At 46.5% G+C, this 23,623-nt stretch overlaps 1 protein-coding gene across 2 annotated transcripts in view; it reads right to left on the bottom strand.

Annotated features, from left to right (window-relative positions):
• The window catches only part of Mical (Molecule interacting with CasL), a 66,099-nt gene that overhangs the window by 40,128 nt on the left and 2,348 nt on the right, over window positions 1-23,623 (bottom strand). For both annotated transcript variants that reach the window (XM_077636889.1, XM_077636890.1), the window contains exons 2-11: window positions 14,974-15,201; window positions 14,227-14,388; window positions 12,379-12,586; window positions 11,118-11,234; window positions 10,100-10,201; window positions 9,017-9,153; window positions 7,075-7,194; window positions 4,473-4,730; window positions 2,604-2,708; window positions 544-778 (exon numbers count right to left, since the gene is read on the bottom strand). In XM_077636889.1, the coding sequence (XP_077493015.1) occupies window positions 544-778; window positions 2,604-2,708; window positions 4,473-4,730; window positions 7,075-7,194; window positions 9,017-9,153; window positions 10,100-10,201; window positions 11,118-11,234; window positions 12,379-12,586; window positions 14,227-14,388; window positions 14,974-15,111 (1,582 nt within the window). In that variant the 5' untranslated portion in view covers window positions 15,112-15,201. The remainder of the gene's footprint in view (window positions 1-543; window positions 779-2,603; window positions 2,709-4,472; window positions 4,731-7,074; window positions 7,195-9,016; window positions 9,154-10,099; window positions 10,202-11,117; window positions 11,235-12,378; window positions 12,587-14,226; window positions 14,389-14,973; window positions 15,202-23,623) is intronic.

Below are 23,623 nucleotides of genomic sequence, written 5' to 3'. Positions count from 1 at the left end.
GAAATCACGCAGCACTTAACATGTTCATGCCTATTTACCTCCTCAAAATTGTGAAGCAAGAATGATGCCGTGAACAGTCTTCCAAAACAGCTGCTTCGTCTAACTCAACACTTTATTCGCAACGGCCGAGTAAGCACAAAATTCTTGATGTTTTTAATTTAAACACACACTCTAGCCATGTATGCACATGAATATACATGTGGAGGATGCAACTAGCACTTTTGAAGGCATAGAGACCCATAGCACAGAGCATGAAGGAAAATCAAAGGAAAACTAATATAAGTTGGCCCAATTCTGCCGACATTCACGAGAATGTCCAACCTTGAAGATTATGTTTTGGTCTTGTACTAACAAGCTGCACTTTTGTATTGGTATGGAAAGGCAGTACAAGTGAAGAAACACTGCAGGTGATCGGCTTGTCTCCAGTTGAACCCCGGTGCTATTTACTACCAAACTGTTTGACGCAGCACGATGGCAGCTAACAGCTGAAAGAAGAACAAAAAAAAAAAAAAGACAACGGAAAAATCTTGTGGGTTGACTGACCTCTGCGCCTTCGCTTGCGCTGCATGTCGCTGAGCAGCCGTGGCCCTGGTGGTGGAAGCTTGATCTCGGTGTCTGTGCGGCACAGGGGCCGCACCTGCGAGGGCAGTACCGTCTGCAGATTCAGGTTTGGGTAGCGTGAGCTCGGGTTCAGGCTGTACTCGGCCAGGTCCTTGCTCAGGTTCTCAGGTGTTGTCTGCGCCAGCAGTCGGTAGATGGACTCCCGCTCCGCTAGAACCTGGAAAAAGCAAGCGGGTCCGGGTCTGACAATGCTGATTACCACACAAAACTGCACAACTGGCAAGGTGAAACACTGTCATTTCCCGTTTTTTTTAATGTTACCTCTAGAAGGCTTGTTATGCGGAGACTGCGTGCGTAGTTAGCACGAAATAAATGTCACTCCATCTCAAGACCAGGTTATGTGACCTGGGTACATGAATAAATAAGTTACCTGGTCATATATTTAAATAAGTTGTGTGACCTATTAAACCCATGTCCCAGTGACCCTTAGTCATGTGACAACAGCAAATTAAACACCTTACACACGACCTTCACTCCTTAACAGCGGTGTGTCACACTATGTGAATGCCCTTTCAATTTTTTTTTCATCCCCAAAACACATTACTGGGTTAATTTATATTTTGGCATCATGAAAGTGCAGACCAGGACAACAGTAATGATGGGAAGTGACAGGAAGTGACGAGTCAGTGCTCGTGATGCCAGTTTCCTGTATTATCTTGCTTTCATTCCATTCACTTGTAATTTTTACCCCCACTGCAGTTCATTCAACACATATTAAGGAGAATTCTAGCATTTCTTCTGAAGCTGAAATTGAAACTCAATGCGGAGCATGTCATCGGAATACAACAGCACCATTGAGGTGACCGTAATAAATACTCCTAGTGGGGGCAAGGCATAGAATCAAACATTGCAACACCAAGAAAAAAAAAGGAAGTAAGGCTTTTTAGAGACTCTCAGAGAGATAAAGTGCATCTTGTTACGTAGAACTGTACGTCTCCATGCACCAGCGCGAACATTTTGTTGGCTGCTGCAAAATCTTGCCCAAACGTAAGCAATCTGAACGTCAAACTCATCTGAGCTAGAAAGCTTGTACAGTTGTGGCATATAGTGATGACAGAATGGCTAACAGAAAGCAGTGATAGTTAGTCACTGAAGAAAGTCAAAGAAAGCAATTGATATTCTGGGTTTCATGAGCCCACCACAACGGTGGAACCATCGTATGCGGAAATCCTAAATCACTACAGAGGACAGAAGATAGCGTATCCTCCACCACACCAGCTATTAACGCAATATGAGGCCATCGGTTGGCATAGACTGCAAACAGGAAGCTTTCATAACTTACACATACTTCACAAAATGTTTCCGAACCAGTACGCAGACACATACAAGTGGTGTGGAGCCACCCCCACTTTATACCATATTACATGGGAGTGTAAAAACAATTATTCATTCCATAAACTAAAAGAGCCCAATGCGGAACAGTGGGAGAGCCTGCTCACCAGCAGCGTGCTGGCGGTCCAAAAAGGACTGGTTCAGCATGCGTATAAGGTTGCAAGACTGAGTGGGGCCCTGGAATAAGGGCACCACCCCTGGAAGACTTGGAACTTCAACATGAAGACACCCGGGTCCCGCTGAATCGACCAATTTTTGGCGCCAATAAAGTTTTTTTCTCTCTCTCTCTCATGAGAAGCCTTTGTTCAAGGGTTCAAGAATTCTATACAAGAACCAAAATATCAGCCTTCTTTGACTTTAGTTAGTAGCTGAGCTGTTTGATAAAATGCGTCACCCACGCCAGACATACGTTTCAACAAAAACTATTGGCACGGACTGCCACATGTCACGAAGCTGGTATATGCAGCAGTTTCAAAGTTTGAGAAACAGAAACCGTCTTTGCATTAACTGAACCTTACTGATGAGTACTGTGATGATATTCCCCAATGATAATTGCTTACTGAACGCCTATGATTCACCACGAAAATAAATGCAAAACAAATTCTAATAACTCATCTGCATCCACGCAGCGGAAGGCAAGGCAAGCTTACGTGCAGTGGAGAGTCTCGATTCATCGCCCATGAGCGCATCATCCAGGCAGCGTCCAAGGAGCTCAGGAATCCACGAGCACAACCAGAACCCGTGGGCCAAAATGGCTGATTGTGTTTGGGAAGAAAAGAGAACAGGTTTACAGGTTTCCAACCTTTAGGCTTCCACAGAAACTCAAGACAAGTCAGGTCAAAGGCATTTTGTCCAGCAAATACTACTAACTCTTTCCCTACTACAGATTACGGTAATCTTTACTGACCTTAAAAAACCGTGAATTCTCTTTCCCTACTACAGACTGCGGGAATCTTAAAAAACTGTGAATTTAAAAGATTGAATTTTATGAACTCTTTGATTTAATAAACAATGGATATAGCACATTACGGACAGCTGTACAAAACAACACTTCCTCACTTTAATAAAGTTAACGCTTCTGAAAAAGTTAATATGTGGCTTTTCTAATATGCTTTATTGAGCCTTGAATGTACTAAACACAGAAAGCATTCCTTCATAAAGCATTCCTAAGTGCAAGAAAATGACACTCTAGAGTCACCAGAGCACTTTATGCAAACGCTTCTCTGGTAACTTATAGGAGTAGTTGCAGAAATAGTAGCAGCAATAGAGGTGTAGTTGTGAAGGCCAGTCAGCTATCACGCCAAAGATAATGTGATAACTACACTGGCCACTTTCTTTGCTCGCCACACAAGTTTATATTGCTATGATTGAGTTGACCCCACACACTTGTTCCCTTTTCTGGGCAAAAAAAAGTTTACCCCAAATATAAGTAAACATTCCTTCCTGCTGCCCTGGCTAGCCAAAGGGGGAAGATGTAAGATGTAAGTTTTTAGCGCATTCTTTGTTATGTAGTTTCCCGTGGGATGGGTTTACGTTGCACACATAGCTTGAAGCATCAGACACAAAATGACGCAATCACAGGGCCAGCAGAGCTGCGATAAAACGGCATAAGTTCCTGCTTTGCACACTTGCGTGCAGCCCGACTAACTAGCATAGTAACCGGCAAACCAAACTGCCAACAGCCCCATAGCTTCAGAATGTAGTGCGACACACACTCTGGAAGTTACCAGGTGTCTACTTTCACGCTACCTACCGTCTTGACCAGCAAAGTGACTGTCAGCGCGAGGCAAATAATGTAGTTTTATTCTTTTTATTAGCTGAGCCAATTTGCATATAAACACTTTATTTATATATATTTAATTCAGCGAAAAGAAAATCTTCTCAGCAAGGTCAATTGCAGTGAAAAAACACAGACCAACATTTGAAACAAATTGAAGCAATTTATAATTTTCAATTTATAAACAATTGAAACATATACACATTAACTATCCATGGCTTGGCCAGAACTGCATTAAACCTCGCAAATAGCCTTCCAAATTCGGGTGGTCATTTGTGTGAAAGAAAAAAAGAGGTCAACTTATACGCGGCAGTATACATTAATCAGCATTTGAGTCATAACACGCAAAATGCAAACGAGCAAAACGTTACCTCTACATCTCCCACTAACTGTTACACCTGACTTTCAGTTATTGGAACTCAAAAGGCACTGGACATCTATTCAAATACCGGATAGTTCTAATCAAGGGAAGTGTTTTTAATACACTTAATGATGACTACACCACAGCATCAGTTGGATAAATCCGGAACTTCGAATTAAGGAGATTTCACTGCACATGACTGTCTCATATTTCCTCTACATTTGATCTATATAAATTTCCTTCATTAAGGACTCATCCAGCACATACCCCCACAAAACAATGTTCAGGCCACCTGCCGGTAACCCTGCGCACTCTCTATAGGTACATGTCTGATCATGCAGGGCTAAAAAAGCAGCTACTGACAAAGCAGGGTGCACCAACCTCCAGAAGACTGTCTCCGACGAGACCTTGCAGAAGCCAGTGGCCGTGCCGTTCAAGAAGACGGCTGGCATTGTCCGCTGCATACATGGAGGTGAAGTCAAACATGGCCACATCCGGCTGCCCATAGTGGTTGACAGCAAACTCAAGGCACGGCAGCGCATAGCCCGTGGCGAAGTCAGCAGCATCCCTCGCGTACTCTGTTAGTGCACTCCGGTCCACGTTGTCAGGTGATAATAGCCGTGCTGTATCGCTGTAGTCCTGCCGACAAAAAAAAAAAAAAAAAAAACACTTGCGACTTCAGCAGCTTACCAAGGTGCTTAGTCTAAACAGTTACACAAGTTATTTTTCAGTAGGTGAAGGCTGTCAAGCGAAATAACAGACTGCCTTAGAATTGTGCAAATAAAAGCACACAAATGAAAGCAATTCCCCTTCTATGCCGCTGGAGAATAAAACAGCTGTTGTGCTAAACCTATACACCGGCAGCCACGATGCAAAAGTCCACCTGAATAAAACTGTTCAGTTGTTCCGGGTCAGCAGAAGCTGACAAGTGTTTGATACATTGCTGTGTGATATGGAAGTTGGAACAAGCAAGACTGGGTCCAACAAGAAAAACTACAGTAATCCCTCGTTATAACGAAATCGCTTAATTCGAAATATCGCTTTATTAGAAATTTTTTCTGGTCCCAAAACAAATGCATGCATTTTAAGCCGCATTACTCGAAGTGCGTGAAGACCTTGACCCACTTAGAGCAAAGTGGCGAGCAGAGACATCACCGTCGCTCGGCGGCAGTGGCCCCTTTGCACGTGCAGTGCCAAATTAATTCCACCGACGAATTAGTCTCATGAAGGTACAGAAGAGGCCACAAAAGTAGCAAACCTACGACCGATGACCTGCCTAGTTATGGGTACCAAGCGAGTGCCGAGTGCCCCCAGCTGTTAACAGCAGAGTGAACGGAAGCTGTCAAATCCCATGGTGCAGCATGCCCGAACCGTTAATCTCGCTCGAAATCACATCGCTCACGTCCCCCGTGATATAGTCCACACAAGAATAAAGTTTTCCTGACACTTTGTGATGCCAGAAAACCACGGTCTCTTGGATGCCGAAAAGCGGCCTAAAGACCGCGGGCTGACTTCACCATAGCATTCCATAAGGTGCGCTCAATGAGCAAAGTTTTACCACTCTAAAGAGCACTTCTGGCGCTGAAACGCCACAAACCGCTTAACCAATCAGCGAGCTCGGCGAGCTTTCGGCAACGACGCCGACTGCGGACGCGCCGGGCAACGAACTGAGCTGCTCACTGGCTGCCGTAGTCGTCGCTAAGCCTAATTGTTTCACATCGGCCAAAGCAGACAGAACTCTCAAAAGCGCGCGAACAACGTCATTCCTGAGAGTTTTCTTTTTAAACGAGGAGGCGACCCACAGGTCGCGGTTGCAAGTGTGAACAACGGTGTTTGTCGAGCTGCTGGCTGGTCGCATGCTCTTTGCAGTGCTCGACGCGAGGAGCTTCGTTAACAAATCGGCAAGACGACTTTGGGGAAGCCGGTCCAGAAATTTGCTCGCCACTCACCATAACCGACCTCCATAGCAATATAAAACACCGCCCCTAGCTTCGTTGCACTTTTGACAGTGCAAATCGACCGATAACTTGCTGAAAACACGAAAAATCCGAGTGTCGCCAGCAGCGAGTCTGGCTGTCAACATGGTGGGTCAACGCAACCGTGGCGTTTCCCCGGCGATTTTCTCGAGCCGGTCATGCTCAATTCGTACCATCCGAATAAACAAATGGTGTAAATGCGTGGTAGGGTCATTGAGTTTTGTTCCTAGACATTTGTCAATGGCGCGGACGCAACGCTGCGCAAACACTGGCACACGAACCGTAGATTTGGCACAGTGTCATCGACAGCGATGCGCCGAAAAGCTCTCACTTTGCAAACTTCACGGCTGCACACCTCGGGGAAAAAATTGCCCAGTAATCATGTAAAGCCCCTACTGCAAAACCGTTTGGGTTTCACGATCGCGCTGCATACCCACAATGAGCGGCTAATCGTTTTTTGAGCACAACAAACATAACCTCAGACTCGAGCCACGGCACTTGCGGCGCTTTCCAGCGCGATACTCTTGTAGTCTACTGTGCCTCCCCCCATAAAAGCAGCCACTGCCTTCGCAATTCGAAGTATATCCCGAAGGTTGAATGCATGGGCGGCGACCACGGCCTCGTGCAATGCTTGGTCAGATTAGAGCAGGGGCTGCACACCGGTAAGAAAAGACAAAGCTCACTGCTTTTTTTGCCCCTGAATAAAGTTCTGCTTCCCTGAATACATTGTATTTTGACATCCTCGCAGTTGGGGCGCAATTAAAGCTCGACTGCTCTAGCTTTTCTCGGGTGGTCGCTTATATCGAATTACCGCTTATAACGAATTTTTTCGCTGTCCCACTGACTTCATTATAACGAGGGATTACTGTACCTTCAATAGTTAGTAAAATGTATACTCTGTGGCTCACCTTTCATTATTTAAAAAAATCTGTTCATTACAAGAAACCACAAAGTGCACCACACAGACAAAATGTGATTTTCAAGGAAAAAAATAAGGGCCTCCTTACATCGATGATGACTCCACGGTCCAGCAAGCTCTGCTTCTTAGCAGTCATCACAAAGTAGTGAGTGTCGTCCTTGTAGTACACTATGTTCTCCAGGTCAATGCCTGTGCTTTCTCTCATATCCTGGAAAGAGAGGTACAGAGACAGCACTTTTATACCACTAACAACAGATGCACATCTCGAGCAAGGCTGCAACTACACATAAGGTTGCCTAAAAGGTAGTTACTGAAGCAATAAGTATGAAGCGTGTTTTTACACAACAAAGTGATAACTTGACTCCCTTCATGAAATCGCTCAATGCTCTAAGAGCTGTCACAAACACCGCGACAACCTTGGGGCCAGTGTTTCCGGTGGCTGGAGACAAGCTTTGATTATCAATACTCAAGTTACATTGCTGGAGGTATGTGAACATGTGTGTATGCTGAAACTGATGTGACGAGCTGCCAGAGCTTCCAGTGTAGCAGCAGGTAATTAATCATGAAGCGCAATGCTCCACTTCAGGTTGCTTCCACTTTATGTAGCTCAAAAACCCATTAACCTGAACATTTTGGATTGTCTGACAGACTACGAATGCACTAAGTGCGGCCTAGAAATGCAGAATGCAGAAATTCAGAAAGGCAAGTACACAATGCGAAGAATCAGTGACCCTATAAACAAATCTGCTGTCAAACATGCTTTCTTACACCCCAACAGTTTCGTTTCGATCCAAATTTAAAGGTGGCATAGCTGCCTTCTACAGTAAAACCTGGATAAGATGTACTCGCTTAAGCAGTACTTCCACTTGGAAACTAGAAGCATAAAATCCCCCGACTCAGATTCTATTAAACCTCCTGCATTTGGTGGCCACAAACAGTGCAGTGGGTTATCACGAACATCCCACTTGGTGTGTAGCTATCATTTTTGTTGAGGTCAGTGGGTTGGTTGGTTGATTTGTGGGGTTTAACATCCCAAAGCAACTCAGGCTATGAGGGATGCCGTAGTGGAGGGCTCCGGAAATTTCGACCACCTGGGGTTCTTTAACGTGCACCGACATAGCACGGTACATGGGCCTCTGGCATTTCGATGGGATCGAACCCGCGTCTTTCAGATCAGCAGCCGAGCACCATAACTAATAAGCCACTGCAATGGCCCAGGTCGGAAGGGATATGGCGTGAAGCCGCCATGAACTACATCGTACTATGCAAGAAAGATTCACGGATGTTCCAACGCGTAGACCATGGCTATATATTGACACTGATATGATCCAGCAAAGTGATGAGCACACCTGCAGCCGCTGGCATGCACGGAGAGGGAGCACCCCAGCAACCCTGATGAATGCACTTTACCATCACTCTCTCCTCTCATCGCCAAGCGGAATAAACAGCGCACCCCCGCCTGTTCCATGACATTCATCAACAACACAGGTGCACTTCTGCACTTGAATGGATGGATAGACGGTGAGAGAAAAATGAGTGGATGGAGGAAGACTGAACACAGGAAAGTCAGAAAGTAATTGCACAATGCACTTCATGCATTAATAAAGTACAACACAAGCTGTGACTTCTTTCCTGTGTGTTACAGTGAAAGCCGTTAGACAGAGGTCTTCCCAGCAGATGCCGATGGTCTATGCATAGACCTTCAACACCCAGTCATATTACCATCACGTGTCATCACGTGACCAGCGCTACTCATGTGACCAGTACAGGCCCGTAACCATCCACCTGCAGCAGTTGTTGCGGTGGTCCAGACTGCCACAAAGTCAGTTAGTCTTAGACATTACTGCAGGTCTTAGGCATTAGCAAAAGACAACCCGCAGCATAGTGACAGCTTTCAATGAATTTAGCATTAGGCAGCAGAGTGCGAACATTTGGAAGTTTTTCAGTTTGTGAAAATGAGATCATGAAAGTGAGTCGTAAACCAAATCCAGCCAGCGTGGCTCGCAGTGATGAAGCAGAGGAGTGCTCACCTGAAAGAACCTCTGGTTGAAGATGAAGGCCACCCCCGAGATTTCCTGCACACGTGCTTCCTCTGGCGTGTGCCTGTTCATGAAGTTGGCTGTGATGGCGATGGCTAGCTTGCCCCGGAACTCCCTCCGGTTGAAGCCTGCACACAAGGGGTCACATAACCAATGAAGCTTCATGTTCTGAAGCAACATCAGAGCTATGAAAGACACCATAAAGTAAGGAAGATTATTTTCAACAACCATATACGCTTATTTAAAGTACATTAAATTTCAGTACAAAGGCTTGTTGTTAGCATTTGGTTTCCACAAAAACCAGCCGCCACAACTGGGAATCGGAACTGGTGGCACAGAGCTCGGCACTCCATACACAAAGCATCATGTCGAAAACAGGCTTAAAAACAGAAAAAAACTCATTTCTGCATTGTTCTACATTTCTAGGTTATTTTTTAGTCTGCCGTGTAAAAGCAGCACTCCTTCTTTATCAAAAATAACATCTAGTTCAAAACAAAGGAGGCTTTTTTTTTTTTGCATACAGCAAGACTGCTTCCTACCTGTAAGAAAAATTTCAGATTTTTCATGGCATGAGAGTCTTTCTGAGCAAGAGAACAAGGAAAACCAATCCACAAAGACACGACTGGGTCTAAAAAAAATGGTTTTAGTAGTACATGAGTGGCATCAACACTGTTTCAGCCAACTCCAATCGTTCTTTCCTGATTGAGAGTAAAGTTTTTCTGGCCAACAGTATTTTGGCTTAAACTATATGACTCCATGACAAACTGTATGAAGCTGAAGCCCCTCAATTTTGGTTAGTGTCATTTAGGTACATAAAACGAAGGGCAAGCATTACAGAAGACCGTGTGTAAACAAAATCTCTTCATTGCACCCAGGAACATGTGCATATTCTAACAAACACAGCTTCAGTGTTGCTGTGGGAAACTGTTGAGATGGTGCAAATGTGCTGAAGATCTGAAACCCAGCTACTTTATATACAATCGCAAACATTACAAAAAGGTCTTCTTTTATAAGATACCTGCTTTAAAAACAAACTAGAGTGCCAACTGGTGAGAAAAGCCTGTCGGCACTTACCCTTGAGCGTGTTTCGTTTCCCGTCAGCCCCAATCAGGACGTCAAACTCATACTGCGATGCAGGATGATCAGCAGGCGATACCTGAGCTCTCCATCCAATTTCTGAAACAAACAGAGGAACGACACTTTCTATGCCTGAACACTACCCCTAGAACCAGGAAAAAAGCTCAAGTGAATCAAGGGACCAGACATAAGGGACCAATTGTGCAGTTAGAACAGAGGGAGAACTGAGCATTTCTCCCAGTAACTAAATCCAAGGCATAAGTGAGGATGGCTCCAGGCGAACTAGCATGACTGCGACTTCATATCCACGCACTCATTCATCCTTGCTCCCTTGGTTCCATCTGTCCTTTAACTAGAGCACTGATGTGTAGTATGACCACCATCATCAGATAGGTACAAAAGAACTTTAAATTAATTGGTTAGTGCATATGCTACCCCTATGTATGAAACACAACCACTAATTAACTCGTGTAAATGATGAATGCACCTTTTTTAGGCGAACTGCTGAACTGGAAAAAAAAAGACAGACAGAAAGTTACTGTTCAGAATATTGCTGTACATTTACTCTTGTAAGCCTGCAATAAAAGGATAAAAATGCACCCCTAGTTTAAATTACACATGTTGGCATACTTGTCCCTAAACACATAAAGAACATGAATGCAATCACCACCTTGACTTCGCAATTTATATTCTCTCTCACTAAAAAGAAATGTGAGAATAAAACAGAATGGCAAAATAGGAATATGACTAAAACAGAAATGGAATGGAACAGACTGCCTCAAATGCTGCGTGGCTGCACTGTGACCTGTTTTTCTTCAACTGTTTTCACATGATATATTATGCTTAAAAACAGATTTTGTCTACTTTCTCATGTTGTGATGCTGTTTTGGTGTTCTTTGCAGGAGAGCAAGTGAATAAATTGAGACTGTTAAACTCATACATCTTGTGCCTGAAACTCTTAAACCATGAAGAGACAAGCGAGCAAAGAAAGTAAGCACCCAGAACAAGAACTCACTTTCTAGGCTTTGGTCTTCGGGTGGCTCGAGAAGTTCCTTGAAGGTCACATTCTCATGAACTTCGACCCCCAGGAGAAGTGCGACCTTGAGAAGAATCAGCTGCAGCTGCCTAATGCCTGCACACAGTTGAAAAAGAAAAGAACACTGGCATGTTTGAAAGACTTGATTAAGAAAGCTGCAATGTTGTTTGCTTGCCAGGGTTAATGGTCACTGATGCATAATAATTCGTGTTTGAACACACTAATGCAAACAACTGTTTAGGTTAGTCCGGTTTGCTGACTTGATAAACTAAGCCTCTATGTTTAACCAAGCTGACAATTTAAGCCCTTTTAACAACGAAAGCAGTTTTCTGGGAAGTATTTGCAGGCATAGATTTGACGATATTTTGATATTTTAAGACAGCATGAAACTTGATGAATTTCAGGTATATTATATGATACACAGTAATTTCAGAGTAATTTTTAAATGGTGAAATTTCACACACATTACCACATTCTATCTGCACAGAGATACATTAAGTGCCTTTGGGCCTCATGTCCAACCATCGAAACCTATAGGCCAATACACAGAGTTTGAATTAATGATCATGAAAATAATGCACTCTACAATGCAGTGAACTCTTATTGGGACACACTTAATTGAAATGTCTAGCGTATTCAAGCTGATGCCTTAATCCCATCAACACCAGGGCTATTAAAAGGTTCCCAACACATAAAACTCCATGTGCATAATGAGAACAAAATTTTAGTTCCCTTAGAGTTCAAATGATGAATAGTCAACTGTAGATTTTCCCGGATAGTAGCATAAAAAGAGGGGACCGGACACCACTGACCTACATGATCCACCTTGCAACCCAGTCAAAACTAGACCACTGCCCGAATCACATTAACAACCATCACCAGAAAAACTCGCAAAATGGTTAACACTGTGGAAGGTGAAACTCGGCGACAGCAGTTCGCATTGGCAAATGTAGTATAGTTTATTATTGTTATTTGTCTTTTTCTCCTTTTCTCCAGTAGAGTGCACATGACGTCGGTATGCCGTCACTTGCGACATCACTGAGTTCGGACCACTCAGCATGGCGCATTGCAATGGTGCATTGTAGTGATATGCATGATGTCACTGTGTGCTGACCAATCAGCGAGCCGCGATGTTACGCCGATGCAGCAGAAATTATAAATGTGCACTTAACAGCTGTCGCTGTAAAACTTTCAACTCAAACCAATGCTGTCTGGGATGTGAGCAACGGGTGCCACTCACTAATGTGGTCAATGGATCCGGCGCAGAATTTGCCGAAGAACTTCTTTGCCGCCAGGTTGCGCAGGTCGTGTATGACAAAGGGCCACAGGTGGAGGACATTGTTGCGCGAGTAGCGGTCGCGCTTCTCCAGAACCACCACCTTGGCACCCAGAAGCTGGGCTTCGATGGCAGTCCGGAGACCGCATGGACCGCCTCCGATGATGAGCACCTGTGGGGCCAGGGCATGTGAGGACCTAAACCTTTTGCGCTGTGGCACTGAATGTCTAAGCTGTCAGCTTGTCAGATGCTGCTCTAAAAAAATGGCTCACCGTGGCTTGAACCTAGTTATAGAAGCAAGAGCTCTGTTAAACATGGTCTCCACTGTCTCAAATCAAATGTCAAGGTCAAGAGTCAAAGGTCAAGGTCAGGCATCCAATGATCACAGTCATATGATCACGTGGTCATACTACCATAGCTTGGGCCATGCCACCATGCAGTCAAGTTCGGTTTGACCTTGTGAGGCACTGAAGGTCATTGTCGATGTGGTGCTCACTGTCTCAAATCAAATGTCAAGGTCAGATACCCACTGGTAATAGTCTTATGATCATGTGGTCATACTACCATAGCTTAGGCCATACCACCATGCAGTTCAGTTTGACCTTGTGAGGCACTGAAGGTCGTTGTCTCATCCAAATCGAAATTGGAAGTTGCGCCCCAACAGGTAGAGCTCTCACCCTAAAAATGAATACCAGAGTAAGTTATCCCATTCTCTGCTCATCAGCGCATCACACACTATGGTTCTTAAAGCAACACTGAGAGTAAGTGCATCCAATTATTGTTCTCAGGAAAACTGACGCTCTTGCTCTTCCTAGGTATATTGATGTTTGTCTGGTACCAACAAGCTCATTTATCGGCAAGAAAATTCAATTTAAAAACCTTCTCACCAGTCTTTTCAAACTCATGACGTCCTTATCAAACAGGACAGGATGCCACCGTTTTGAAGTGAATGACGATGTATGCAGCCTCTGTGATCCACACAAACAATCAGTGTCGACATATGCACTTTACTTGTAACACTGACCAGCAATGGAGACACCTGTATTTCGGTTCTTAAGTCTTCTTATGGCTTGTAAAAGAGCCAATTTTGGTGAGAATGGTCTCTTCATGGTTAGAATGCAGTACCTTATCAATAGAGCAATTTTTATTCGCCCTCAGTGCCTCTGCACACAGTCAAACAATGGGAGCTTCTGCCTTTGAGCTGTGGTCACTGTATATGCATTCCATATATATGGGTAAGAGCCACACTCACGTAAGTGACACCTAGGAGCCAGACACAGCATCACATTGTACGGGAGAATAAAGTTGTTTCTTCAGACTATAGCTTAAAAATTGAACTTGAAAATTCTGCTTCTGGGTAAAGGCCAAAGCCGGCCAGAATTGCAAAAAAAGAAAAGTGCGGCCTTTACCCACATATATACGGTATGTCAGTGTTGTTACTTGCTACCAGTCATACTGTTCGGCATAGTTCTCTTACTGAAAATAAGCAAATGGGCTTGGGGTGTACATCTAACCTGCAAGGCTCATAATCAGTCATTAGAACAACACAGTAGCTACAAGAAAAGAAAATTAGGTTGTGTGTGGCAAAGGCTACATAGCCTCCTGGTTACACAGCCACCCTATCCCTGTTGGGATAGGGTGGCTGTGGCTGGTACTCGGCAAAGAGGAAAATAAGGTTCCTAGGAGATGCCTCCATCCTGTATTCATATTGACTTAGCTAGCTGATGATGCCAATTATGATGATGATGATATACAGGGACACCAATAAGACAAATTTTAAGCGAGCAGCTGCAGAGAGCCCCTCCAGCGTACCCGCATGCCTGCACAGGCTTTTCCCCGGTTGTAACATTTGTGGGCAGCCCTCTTGTCCAGCTTGGCCCAGAGAGAAGCCGCCCTCCACGAACGCAGCTTCACCTTGAGGCGCGGGTAGAACACAGGCAGCGGAGACGGGCTCAGCTGGAGCACATCACACATCTGCGAGAAAAGAGACGGAGCATCAGCACATGAGAGCAGCAGCTGAACAGATGCTGAAACTGTTCGTGCACACGGTTATCTCAAGTCACTTTAATCTACCCCATTTCAGGTGCAACTTTCTGGTGGCCATCTCTCTCAGACTGAATGCAGCGCAGCAAACTCTTGTTAATCCAAACTTCAGATTTCCTCAACTGACGCCTTGGTCCAGCTTTGCTTTGCTTTCTGTGACCTCATGACTGTGCACTACAGAGACCACCAGCTTCTATAATGAGACCGTGTTTCGTGTAACTCATCCTGCTAAGATTAAACACAATATTTAATGTGTTATGATGCTAGCTTGAAATGCCCTTTCCGCTTTATGGAAAAAATAGTTAATGTACAGCATGCAATGTATTCAGAAATCTCGCGTTATGCACTCAGTGATTGTCAGACTATTGTAAGCAAGAATGATGGTTTAAATTGCACTTCTACCCGTTTAACACGCAGCGACAACAGCACCCAAGACCAGTTAACCACAGCATATCAAAGTCGCAGATGATGATAAGCAGTGAGAAGAATGGCGGCAGGGGCAGCAGCACCACTTGCCTGCCTGTAGGTGGACAGGGCCGCTTTGAAGGTGCCCGCCGACACATACTGGTCGAAGAGGTCCGAGGCCAGGGCACTCTCGGGGCTCATGGCCTGGGGTAGCCCCGTGGGGGTGCCCCTTGCACCCCGCACGGCCATGGCTACCTCCTACCCCTCCTCCTCCTCCTACAAGCTGCTGCTCGTCAATGTCTTCTCCGCATGGCCGCCGCTCTTGCGACGCCCGCCAACCTGTAAATAGGAGGCAATAGTTTCGAACTGAGGAGACTGGGCTACTCTATTCAAATTGCGACTTTGCATGGTAAATTTCTCTACGATGCGATATCCCATGCATGAATATTGATTCATGCATGAATATCGATTCGTTTGAATATCGATTCAAACAGTGAAGAAGTCTCACCGACACCGCAATGTTTCAGTCAACATGGTCCGGCAAATGCAATATGGCCAGTGTGATTGGCCAGACATATTAGACAGCACTTTTGGCACTCAAAGTGGCATTAAGACACAACTCTAAGTTCATCAAACAGCCTGAGTAATAGCTCATTTCGCACGTGCAGAGCTAAGCAAAAGGCTTTACCGTTAAAGGAAAGGGAGCCAACTGACAGCACCAAAAAAATATTTTTCAGGAAGACTTCAGTTCTTCTAGTAAATGAGCTCAGCAACTTTTCACTGTCAAAATCGGTTCCACATGAAACGTTTTCTGGCACAAATCTCCTTCGCAACGTTTAGCACCACATCTTCAGCCCACTGTTGAAGATTATGCCAGCAAAAAAAATTGCCTCTCCTAGATGTTGCCCCTGGTCCCATATAAACTCAGCCTAAGACAAATGTAACAACACATAGAGTGTATTACCCAAGACATAACCACAGATACTGCTGCACGCAGTTAGGCGTAACAATGCAAAGTTACGCTTCCGGTTCCAAGGCAACACAGAAACCACCAAGCATTGCCGCAAGAAAATCTGTGGTGACTGGTCTAGATGCCTGGACTTTTTCAGCATGCGTCATAACTGTGGTACACAAATGTGGTTTCATTCAAATGTTTGTTAGTGCTCAAGCCCTACAAGATCTGACACAATGTCTAGTTTTCGGCAGGTGGCAGACCAAGAGACATGTAATAGTAACATAACACCACTGCAAGCAAACAGTAGGAAAAAATGTTCCAGCAATTTTAGCACTGAGTACAGAGTCACAAACTTTTTTGTGGGCAGTGTACGAAAATGATCCAGAAAATGACAAAAAATCAAAGCTCATTAAAGATTGCCCCAAAGAAGAGAAAGAAAGGCACTACACAAGCAACACCAGGAAGAAACAGCGCAGAAGGCATAGCACTCTTATGGCTCCAGGCCAGAGCTTATCTCTCGCAGAGACACAGTGCCCGGTTGTGACACCGCCGTAACGATATCAAACAAAAAGAACAGATAGCATGGAAACACCTGGCAGCACAATGAAGGTTGTTGACAGCGGCAGACACTTGTCAGAGACAGTGCCGTGGCAAAGGGCTTATAATCCACTGACTGCTTTTACATTACATCGGGGGGTTGACAATCTATGATTTGAACTGCTGGCATGTGGAATGACCTCCTGAATTTGCCGCTTTGAACAAACGACTGAAGCGACATTGAGCACTGCCTTCGAGCATTCAGGCAGCAACAGCTGCTGCTGTGGCTGACAGCAGGAGCCCATACCTCAGACCCTGTCTGCTGAACATAGCTGTGTAGTGGAGATACAGAATCTGCTGTCTGCCAGCTGCGAAAAAGAATTTCATTGTTTAAGCTGGCTGGATTATGCAGAAGTCATAATCTCATTAAAAAAAAGGCATTATTCACTGAACTCCACTTGCTTTTTACTTCAATACTGCTTTTACGCCAGCCTGCTCCAAGAGCTGGAATGACGATAACTGAAGCTGCAGCTTAGATACTGCCATTTTGGGGTGACTATATCATGTCACAGCCACCTACTGGCTGCTGAAAATGCAACCCAAATAGCATTGGAGAGGAAATTCAATTTCAAATTATTTACGGTGCTTTTATGTTCATCAATGCCTCGCGCGCCAATTCAAAGAAAGAACACACATCCATAATTCGGTCTGTAATTCTTTAAACATCGGAGACTTCAAAACGAGACTGCTTCGCCCTTAGCAACAGGCCCAGACGAATGCAGCTAATGCCCACGGCTTACAAATCTGCAAAGCCCAAAATATTGGGGATTTAAACATAAGAACCTGGTATGCAGAGGCTGCACTGAACAAACATCGTGGCTCCTGCTTACTGGACAACTGGAACCCATATTCCTGGCGTTTCATTCCAAAGTCTGTACCGTCTGTAAGCTTCGGTCAACGTCCAACTCCCATTCGTAGGCTTCCAAACGGTCAACAATACTACGCCCACATAACTCCACAGCCTACTTCAGATACGCCCGAATCCGAATATATTGGGCGGTACCTGAACACAAGGCCGTTTATTCACTGGGGGGGGGGGGGGGGGGGGGGGGGGTCCGTTCATCGCATACGGATCCCGGAGACCCGAATCCCCGGCGCACATTTCTCGAGGCAGACGCTCAAAGCCGCGAACGCCCACAAGACGCACGCACGCACACGCGCGCGAACGCGTTCAAGCGTACCTCGCGAGAGCTCGGGCGGAATGCGGCAGCGTCGTCGTTCGGGAGCAGCCGCTCGCAGAAGACGAGGTCACGGCCACGTGCTCACGGGAGCGCGGAGAAGTGCCGGCCGCCCGCGATCGCCGCCCGGCTCGCGAACCCGAGGAGAATGAGGAAAAGCAGCATCGAGGCGCGCGCCATCGGCCACCCTCCACCCAGCGCAACGCGAGGGAGCTCCAAGGCTTCGTACCACCGAAAAACCGTACAGCGCTGTCCAGGATAGCAGTGGTCTTAGCGAGCCAACCGATGGAAGAGCAAGCTTTGACTGACGTACGAGTTCAATTACGTCCCCTGGACGTCTTCAGGACGTCCCCGGGACGTCATATCTGGACGTACAGTCGTACCCGTGGTGAAAAACTTAACCAGTACAACTGGTTTATGAAACAGCCCTCTCTGGACATACAGCCATACCCCTGGCGGGAGAACAACCAGTACAACTGGTTTGTGAAACAGCTCCCAACTGGGACCAACTGAATTCCCTGCCGGTTCCAACTGGAACCAAATGAGAATTTTCCACAAGCAAGTTAATAATAATAATAATAATTGGTTTTAGGGAAAGGAAATGTCGCAGTATCTGTCTCGTATATCATTGGACACCTGAACCGCGCCGTAAGGAAAGGGATAAAGGAGGGAGTGAAAGAAAAAGGAAGAGGTGCCGTAGTGGAGGACTCCGGAATAATTTCGACCACCTGGAGATCTTTAACGTGCACTGACATCGCACAGCACACGGACGCCTTAGCGTTTTGCCTCCATTGGTTAAGGTTTTCACCAGGGACAGCCGGCAGCAGAAGTGTACGGGATGCGGGTGTGCAGGCAGAAAAAAAATATCTCAGCTAATACATTCTGGCGGGCTAGTTGGTTACGAAGCATCTTGAAGTGAACAGCGTAGTCTGCGACACGCACACAGAGGACGAACACAGCGCTGCGCTATGATGATGATGAATTTTTATGGCGCAAGGGCAGCTTAAATTTGGCCAAAGAGCGCCATGGCACAAGGTAGTTTTCATTCACAAGGTGGGATCAAAGACACATTTCCCAAGCATTTCACCCTAAGAAGCCGAGCAGTAGGCAGGGGAAAGCTCGTGACCATTGTATCACCGGTGGGTGCCCGGCGGCACTGGGGACCGAACCCCGCACCTCCCGCATACGAGGCGGATGCTCAAACCACTAGGTCATCACCGCACTATCAAACGACGGATTTATTTCAGTGACATCGGCATACTTACGCAGACGGCGGGAGAATAGTCAGCACTGTGTTCGTCCTCACGTATTCTCCGTCCTCTGTGTATGTGTGTGCCTCAGACTGCACTATTAACTTCAGGATGTGTTTCAGCGTCGTCTCGTAATTCAATCGCCTGATGTGCCTCGAAGTAAGGAGACGGCGCATCAATAATCGCTGAATCACTAACAGGCGCCTGGTTCGGACGCGAGGCAGCGCTAGAATTTATTCCAGAGCATACGCGTTCCGTAAACTTTTCGTGCTGCCCGTACGTCTGAGAGCGCTGCGTCGTTGTCCTTCCGACGTCCTGAACTGATCCTCCAACTATACTCACTAAGTCCCACAGTTCGACATCTGCGCACGTCCTCGGGACATTCTAGTACTCATTAGACTTTTATAAGATGTTTACCAAATGATCGTTCTCGCATCAACTATAGCAAGCTACGCATTGAGGAGGTTCTTACGATGACAGTCAGTAGAGGACGTCTTGAAGACGTCCTGAAGACATCTGGTGCGGTACAGAGTTCCTCCGCGGCACATGCAATGTGGCCCACATCGTCTGCTGGCCAGAGCAGTGACAGACGACGCTCCATAGGCTTAGTGTGGGGCGAATGCGTTTCAAGTACGTTACTTGACGAATTCGCTGTACTCTGGTGTCGGCACTCTACACACTACTCTCTGGTGCGCACCATCGACCGACTTAGCACGCCTCGCACCTACAGTAATGCTGCACGCTATTACTAGGACAGCAGGGCGCGCGGGGAGAGGGTAAAGCGTGTAACGGGCGGCCGATCGTATCGACGCCGGGATCGGGGCCGGACGATGGCCAAACAAGCGCGCGCCACAAATCAGTGCGTGCCGCCTCCGCAAACGAAAGTGACAGGCCGCGCGAGCCACGGCCGGGAGGGTCTACGCGTCGCCTGCGAGTGTGTAATCTTAATTGAGGCCACCCAGTGGTCTCGACATATCGCAGCGGCTTTGGCAGGCTTATATTGCGCCGGCACAGCTGGAGCTGTCGCAGCTGACCCGGCGAAGGTCACATCTGAGAGCTCGAAGCGAAACTACGGGGTTTGCATTTGACATCCGACCAAAGTTTGTCCCTAAGTGTCCCTCCCACATACAGAGACGACCTCTAACACTTCCTTCCCTCGAGTACACCCACCGCCAAAAGTATACGGAACATGATTTTGGCGAAAAAACTCATTTTTTCGCAAGCAGTGATATTTATTGGTGCAACGTGAATTCCGCATTCTCATAATTAGGCTACATATATCCCAACCTGCACACAAAGACGGCGATGACATAACTAATATTGCGTTCCACAAGCATCTTACTTCGGAGGTCATGGACAAAAGTTTGCAGGATACGGAATCACGGGGAAAAAAAATTCTACGTTGCCCTGCTAGCCAATCATGTCTTATTTGTTACAGCGAATGAAACCCTCCAAAGGTGGCCCTCCATCCAATGGTGGTCGACCGATTTTCATTACGCCGCGATCAACTCGATTAAACTGCGGATAATACCCTTTTATCTCCCACCCTCTGCGATATCACACTAGCAGGTCCAAGGGATATATACCATGACGTCATGAGAATCAGCTGACGCAATTCGCTGGAGGGCTTCCTCTGAGGTGTATTTGCCACTTTGTTCTCGAGTTGTATCAATTATAATACATCAATGCAATACCACTGACTTGAATCGCTTGACCGCGCAGAAACGAATCTTTTACCACGAATCCGCGCGCACAACCTGGACACGTTTCTTATTGTGTAAATAGTCTGTACATATTACTTCTCCCCTTATCCTCTCTTCCCGTCCCCTCACCTCTTTCATTTCATTTCTCCATTCTGCCTGCTGTCCTTTATTTCCGCTGCCCCAGCTCAGGTGCTTCAGTATCGATGGCAGATGCCAGGGCTAGCAAAAATCTTTTCCTTCCTTTTTACTATTATTTTAATAAAAAAAAAACCACCACCACCACGAATCCGCGTCCCGCGTCCACGACTGCACATTTCGCACACAGACCATGGCCAGGGCTCAGGGCTGCACCGGATATGCAGGACAGGCAGGAATAGCAACAAGGTTACGGGTGGGCTAGTTGGTAGCACATTGCTTCCATGATGACCAACATGATGGCAACACGAGACACTGAAGGGCGGATTAAGAAAAGGGGGCGGCATGAGGGAAAAAAATACTCAAATCCTCCCTTTACCTTCACATCACAAAAATTATTTTCATCGGCACTCATCGCCAAACCCTGGCCAATCCTTTCTCGGGGTATTTGCCATGACGGAAGAGGCCAATAACCACATCAAAGGAAAGGACAAGAAACAATTCAGGATGAACAGTTGGCCGGAGAGGACACAACGCGTGCTGAAGACGCCGAAAGGTGAACACGGCCGGGTTCGAACCTGACCGCGGCGGCCGCGTTTGGATGGAGGCGAAACGCTAAAGGCGGCCGTGCGCTGTGCGATGTCAGTGCACGTTTGACCCGCCGCGGTGGCTCAGTGGCCAGGGAGCTCGGCTACTGATCCGGAGTTCCCGGGTTCGAACCCGACAGCGGCGTTTTTATGGAGGCAAAACGCTAAAGGCGCCCGTGTGCTGTGCACTGTCAGTGCACGTTAAAGATCACCAGGTGGTCGAAATTATTCCGGAGCCCTCCACTACGGCACCTCCTTCTTTCACTCCCTCCTTTATCCCTTCCCTTACGGCGCGGTTCAGGTGTCCAACGATATATGCGACAGATACTGCGCCATTTCCTTTCCCCCCCAAAACAATTATTATTATTATCAGTGCAGGTTAAAGATTCCCAGGTGGTCGAAATTATTCCCCAGCCCTCCACTACGGCACCTCTTTCTTCCTTTCTTCTTTCACTCCCTCCTTCATCCCTCCCCTTACGGCGCGGTTCGGGTGAATAATAATAATAATAATAATTGGTTTTTGGGGAAAGGAAATGGCGCAGTATCTGTCTCATATATATCGTTGGACACCTGAACCGCGCCGTAAGGGAAGGGATAAAGGAAGGAGTGAAAGAAGAAAGGGTTGCCGTAGTGGAGGGCTCCGGCATAATTTCGACCCCCTGGGGATCTTTAATGTGCACTGACATCGCACAGCACACGGGCGCCTTAGCGTTTTTCCTCCATAAAAACGCAGCCGCCGCGGTCGGGTTCGAACCCGGGAACTCCAGATCCATGAATAATAATAATTGGTTTTGGCGGAAAGGAAATGGCGCAGTATCTGTCTAATATATCGTTGGACACCTGAACCGCGCCGTATGGGAAGGGATAAACGAGGGAGTGAAAGAAGAAACGAAGAGAGAGGTGCCGTAGTGGAAGGCTCGGGAATAATTTCCACCACCTGGGGATCTTTAACGTGCACTGACATCGCACAGCACACGGGCGCCTTAGCGTTTTGCCTCCGGATCCATGCGAGAACCAAATTTAGCCGCTGCAGTGACTTAATGGTTGTAGCGTTCGGCTGCTGTGCCCAAGGACGAATCCCGTACCCCTGCGGCTTCTTTTCAATAGCTTGCGGTACGCAAAAAACGCTCATGTGCTCTGCGATGTGAGTACATTTCAAATAATCCCAGGTGGTCGAAATTCACTGCAGCCCTCCACTACGGCGTCCCTCATAGTCAGAGCCCGCACCATAACTGCACCAAATGTCTGGACGCCGACTACAACAGACAAATATAGAACTTTTTCTGTTGCCCTCGCTACAACGGCTCAATGAGTCAGGCTGAATCATCGGCGCTGGCAATCCAGGTAATTCCGGCGTGGGTGCCATTTATCTGGCTCCGTTCCTGTACAGCCGAGGCAACGGCCTACGGGCTTTCGGAGAGGATGAAGTCGTCAACGGAATGCCGAAGAAAACATCACGAGTGTTCTTTGTCAGGTGCGCGGGCAGGATACGTTTCCCGCCAGTAAAACAGTCGTATGCATATCGCAGAACGGTCGCGGCGATATCACTGGAAAGTAGACCGCCGCGGCGGAAGGGAGCCTTTCTTGATTACGAGGCTGGGAAACAAGAGATAACGCCGTCGCCCAGGCAAAACACAGGTCGTGAAAGTGAACGAACTTGCCTCACAACATTATTGCATCATGTCCGCTGAAAGACACTGCAGAGTGAATAGTTTAGCCTTCACAGGTCGCATCTCGCGAGAAACACAGCACTGTGGTCTGGAAAATCAGCTTCGTGTCACTCAAATGCGAACCTCATCTACGAAAGAAACGCCAACGCTTGGCTCAGCACCGTGTTCAGGTCCTATGGCGTTTATATATTCCGGAACTGCAAATAGTTATTAACCGATTACGTAGCTAGGCCGGTCACAAAATTGATGGAACTGGTTTTAAGCGCAGAAGGACAGCACAGGAAGAAACGATGTCCTTCCTGTGGAAGGAAGTAAGTTGTGGACTTAAAGCCAATTCCAGTAATGCACTAAGCCGGCAAAAACGTCCTCACAAAGCTACTACTGCCGCCGAAGAAACTGGAAGAGTGTTAGACACGAAATCACGCATACGTGGAAGGATGGACAACATGACTGTACACATTATGCCCCTTAACTGGACTTGGATTGGATGCAGCTGTAAACGAAACGAAACTCCAATGGCACGTATAGTTGAACCCCGTTATAATGAAGTTGAAAAGGCCCGTAGATTACTTCGTTATAGACTTGTTGACCGAGCTTGCAAGAGGAATCGTCATACCTTCGTTATAGCCATTATTTCGTTATAACGTGCTTCGACTGAATAATCATGCCCGGACAGATCGAGTTCA

This window comes from Amblyomma americanum, chromosome 9, assembly GCF_052857255.1.
Source record: "Amblyomma americanum isolate KBUSLIRL-KWMA chromosome 9, ASM5285725v1, whole genome shotgun sequence".
Taxonomy (NCBI): Eukaryota; Metazoa; Arthropoda; class Arachnida; order Ixodida; family Ixodidae; genus Amblyomma; species Amblyomma americanum.
Note: the sequence above shows the minus strand (reverse complement) of the source record. Positions and strands in the feature narration are given on the sequence as shown.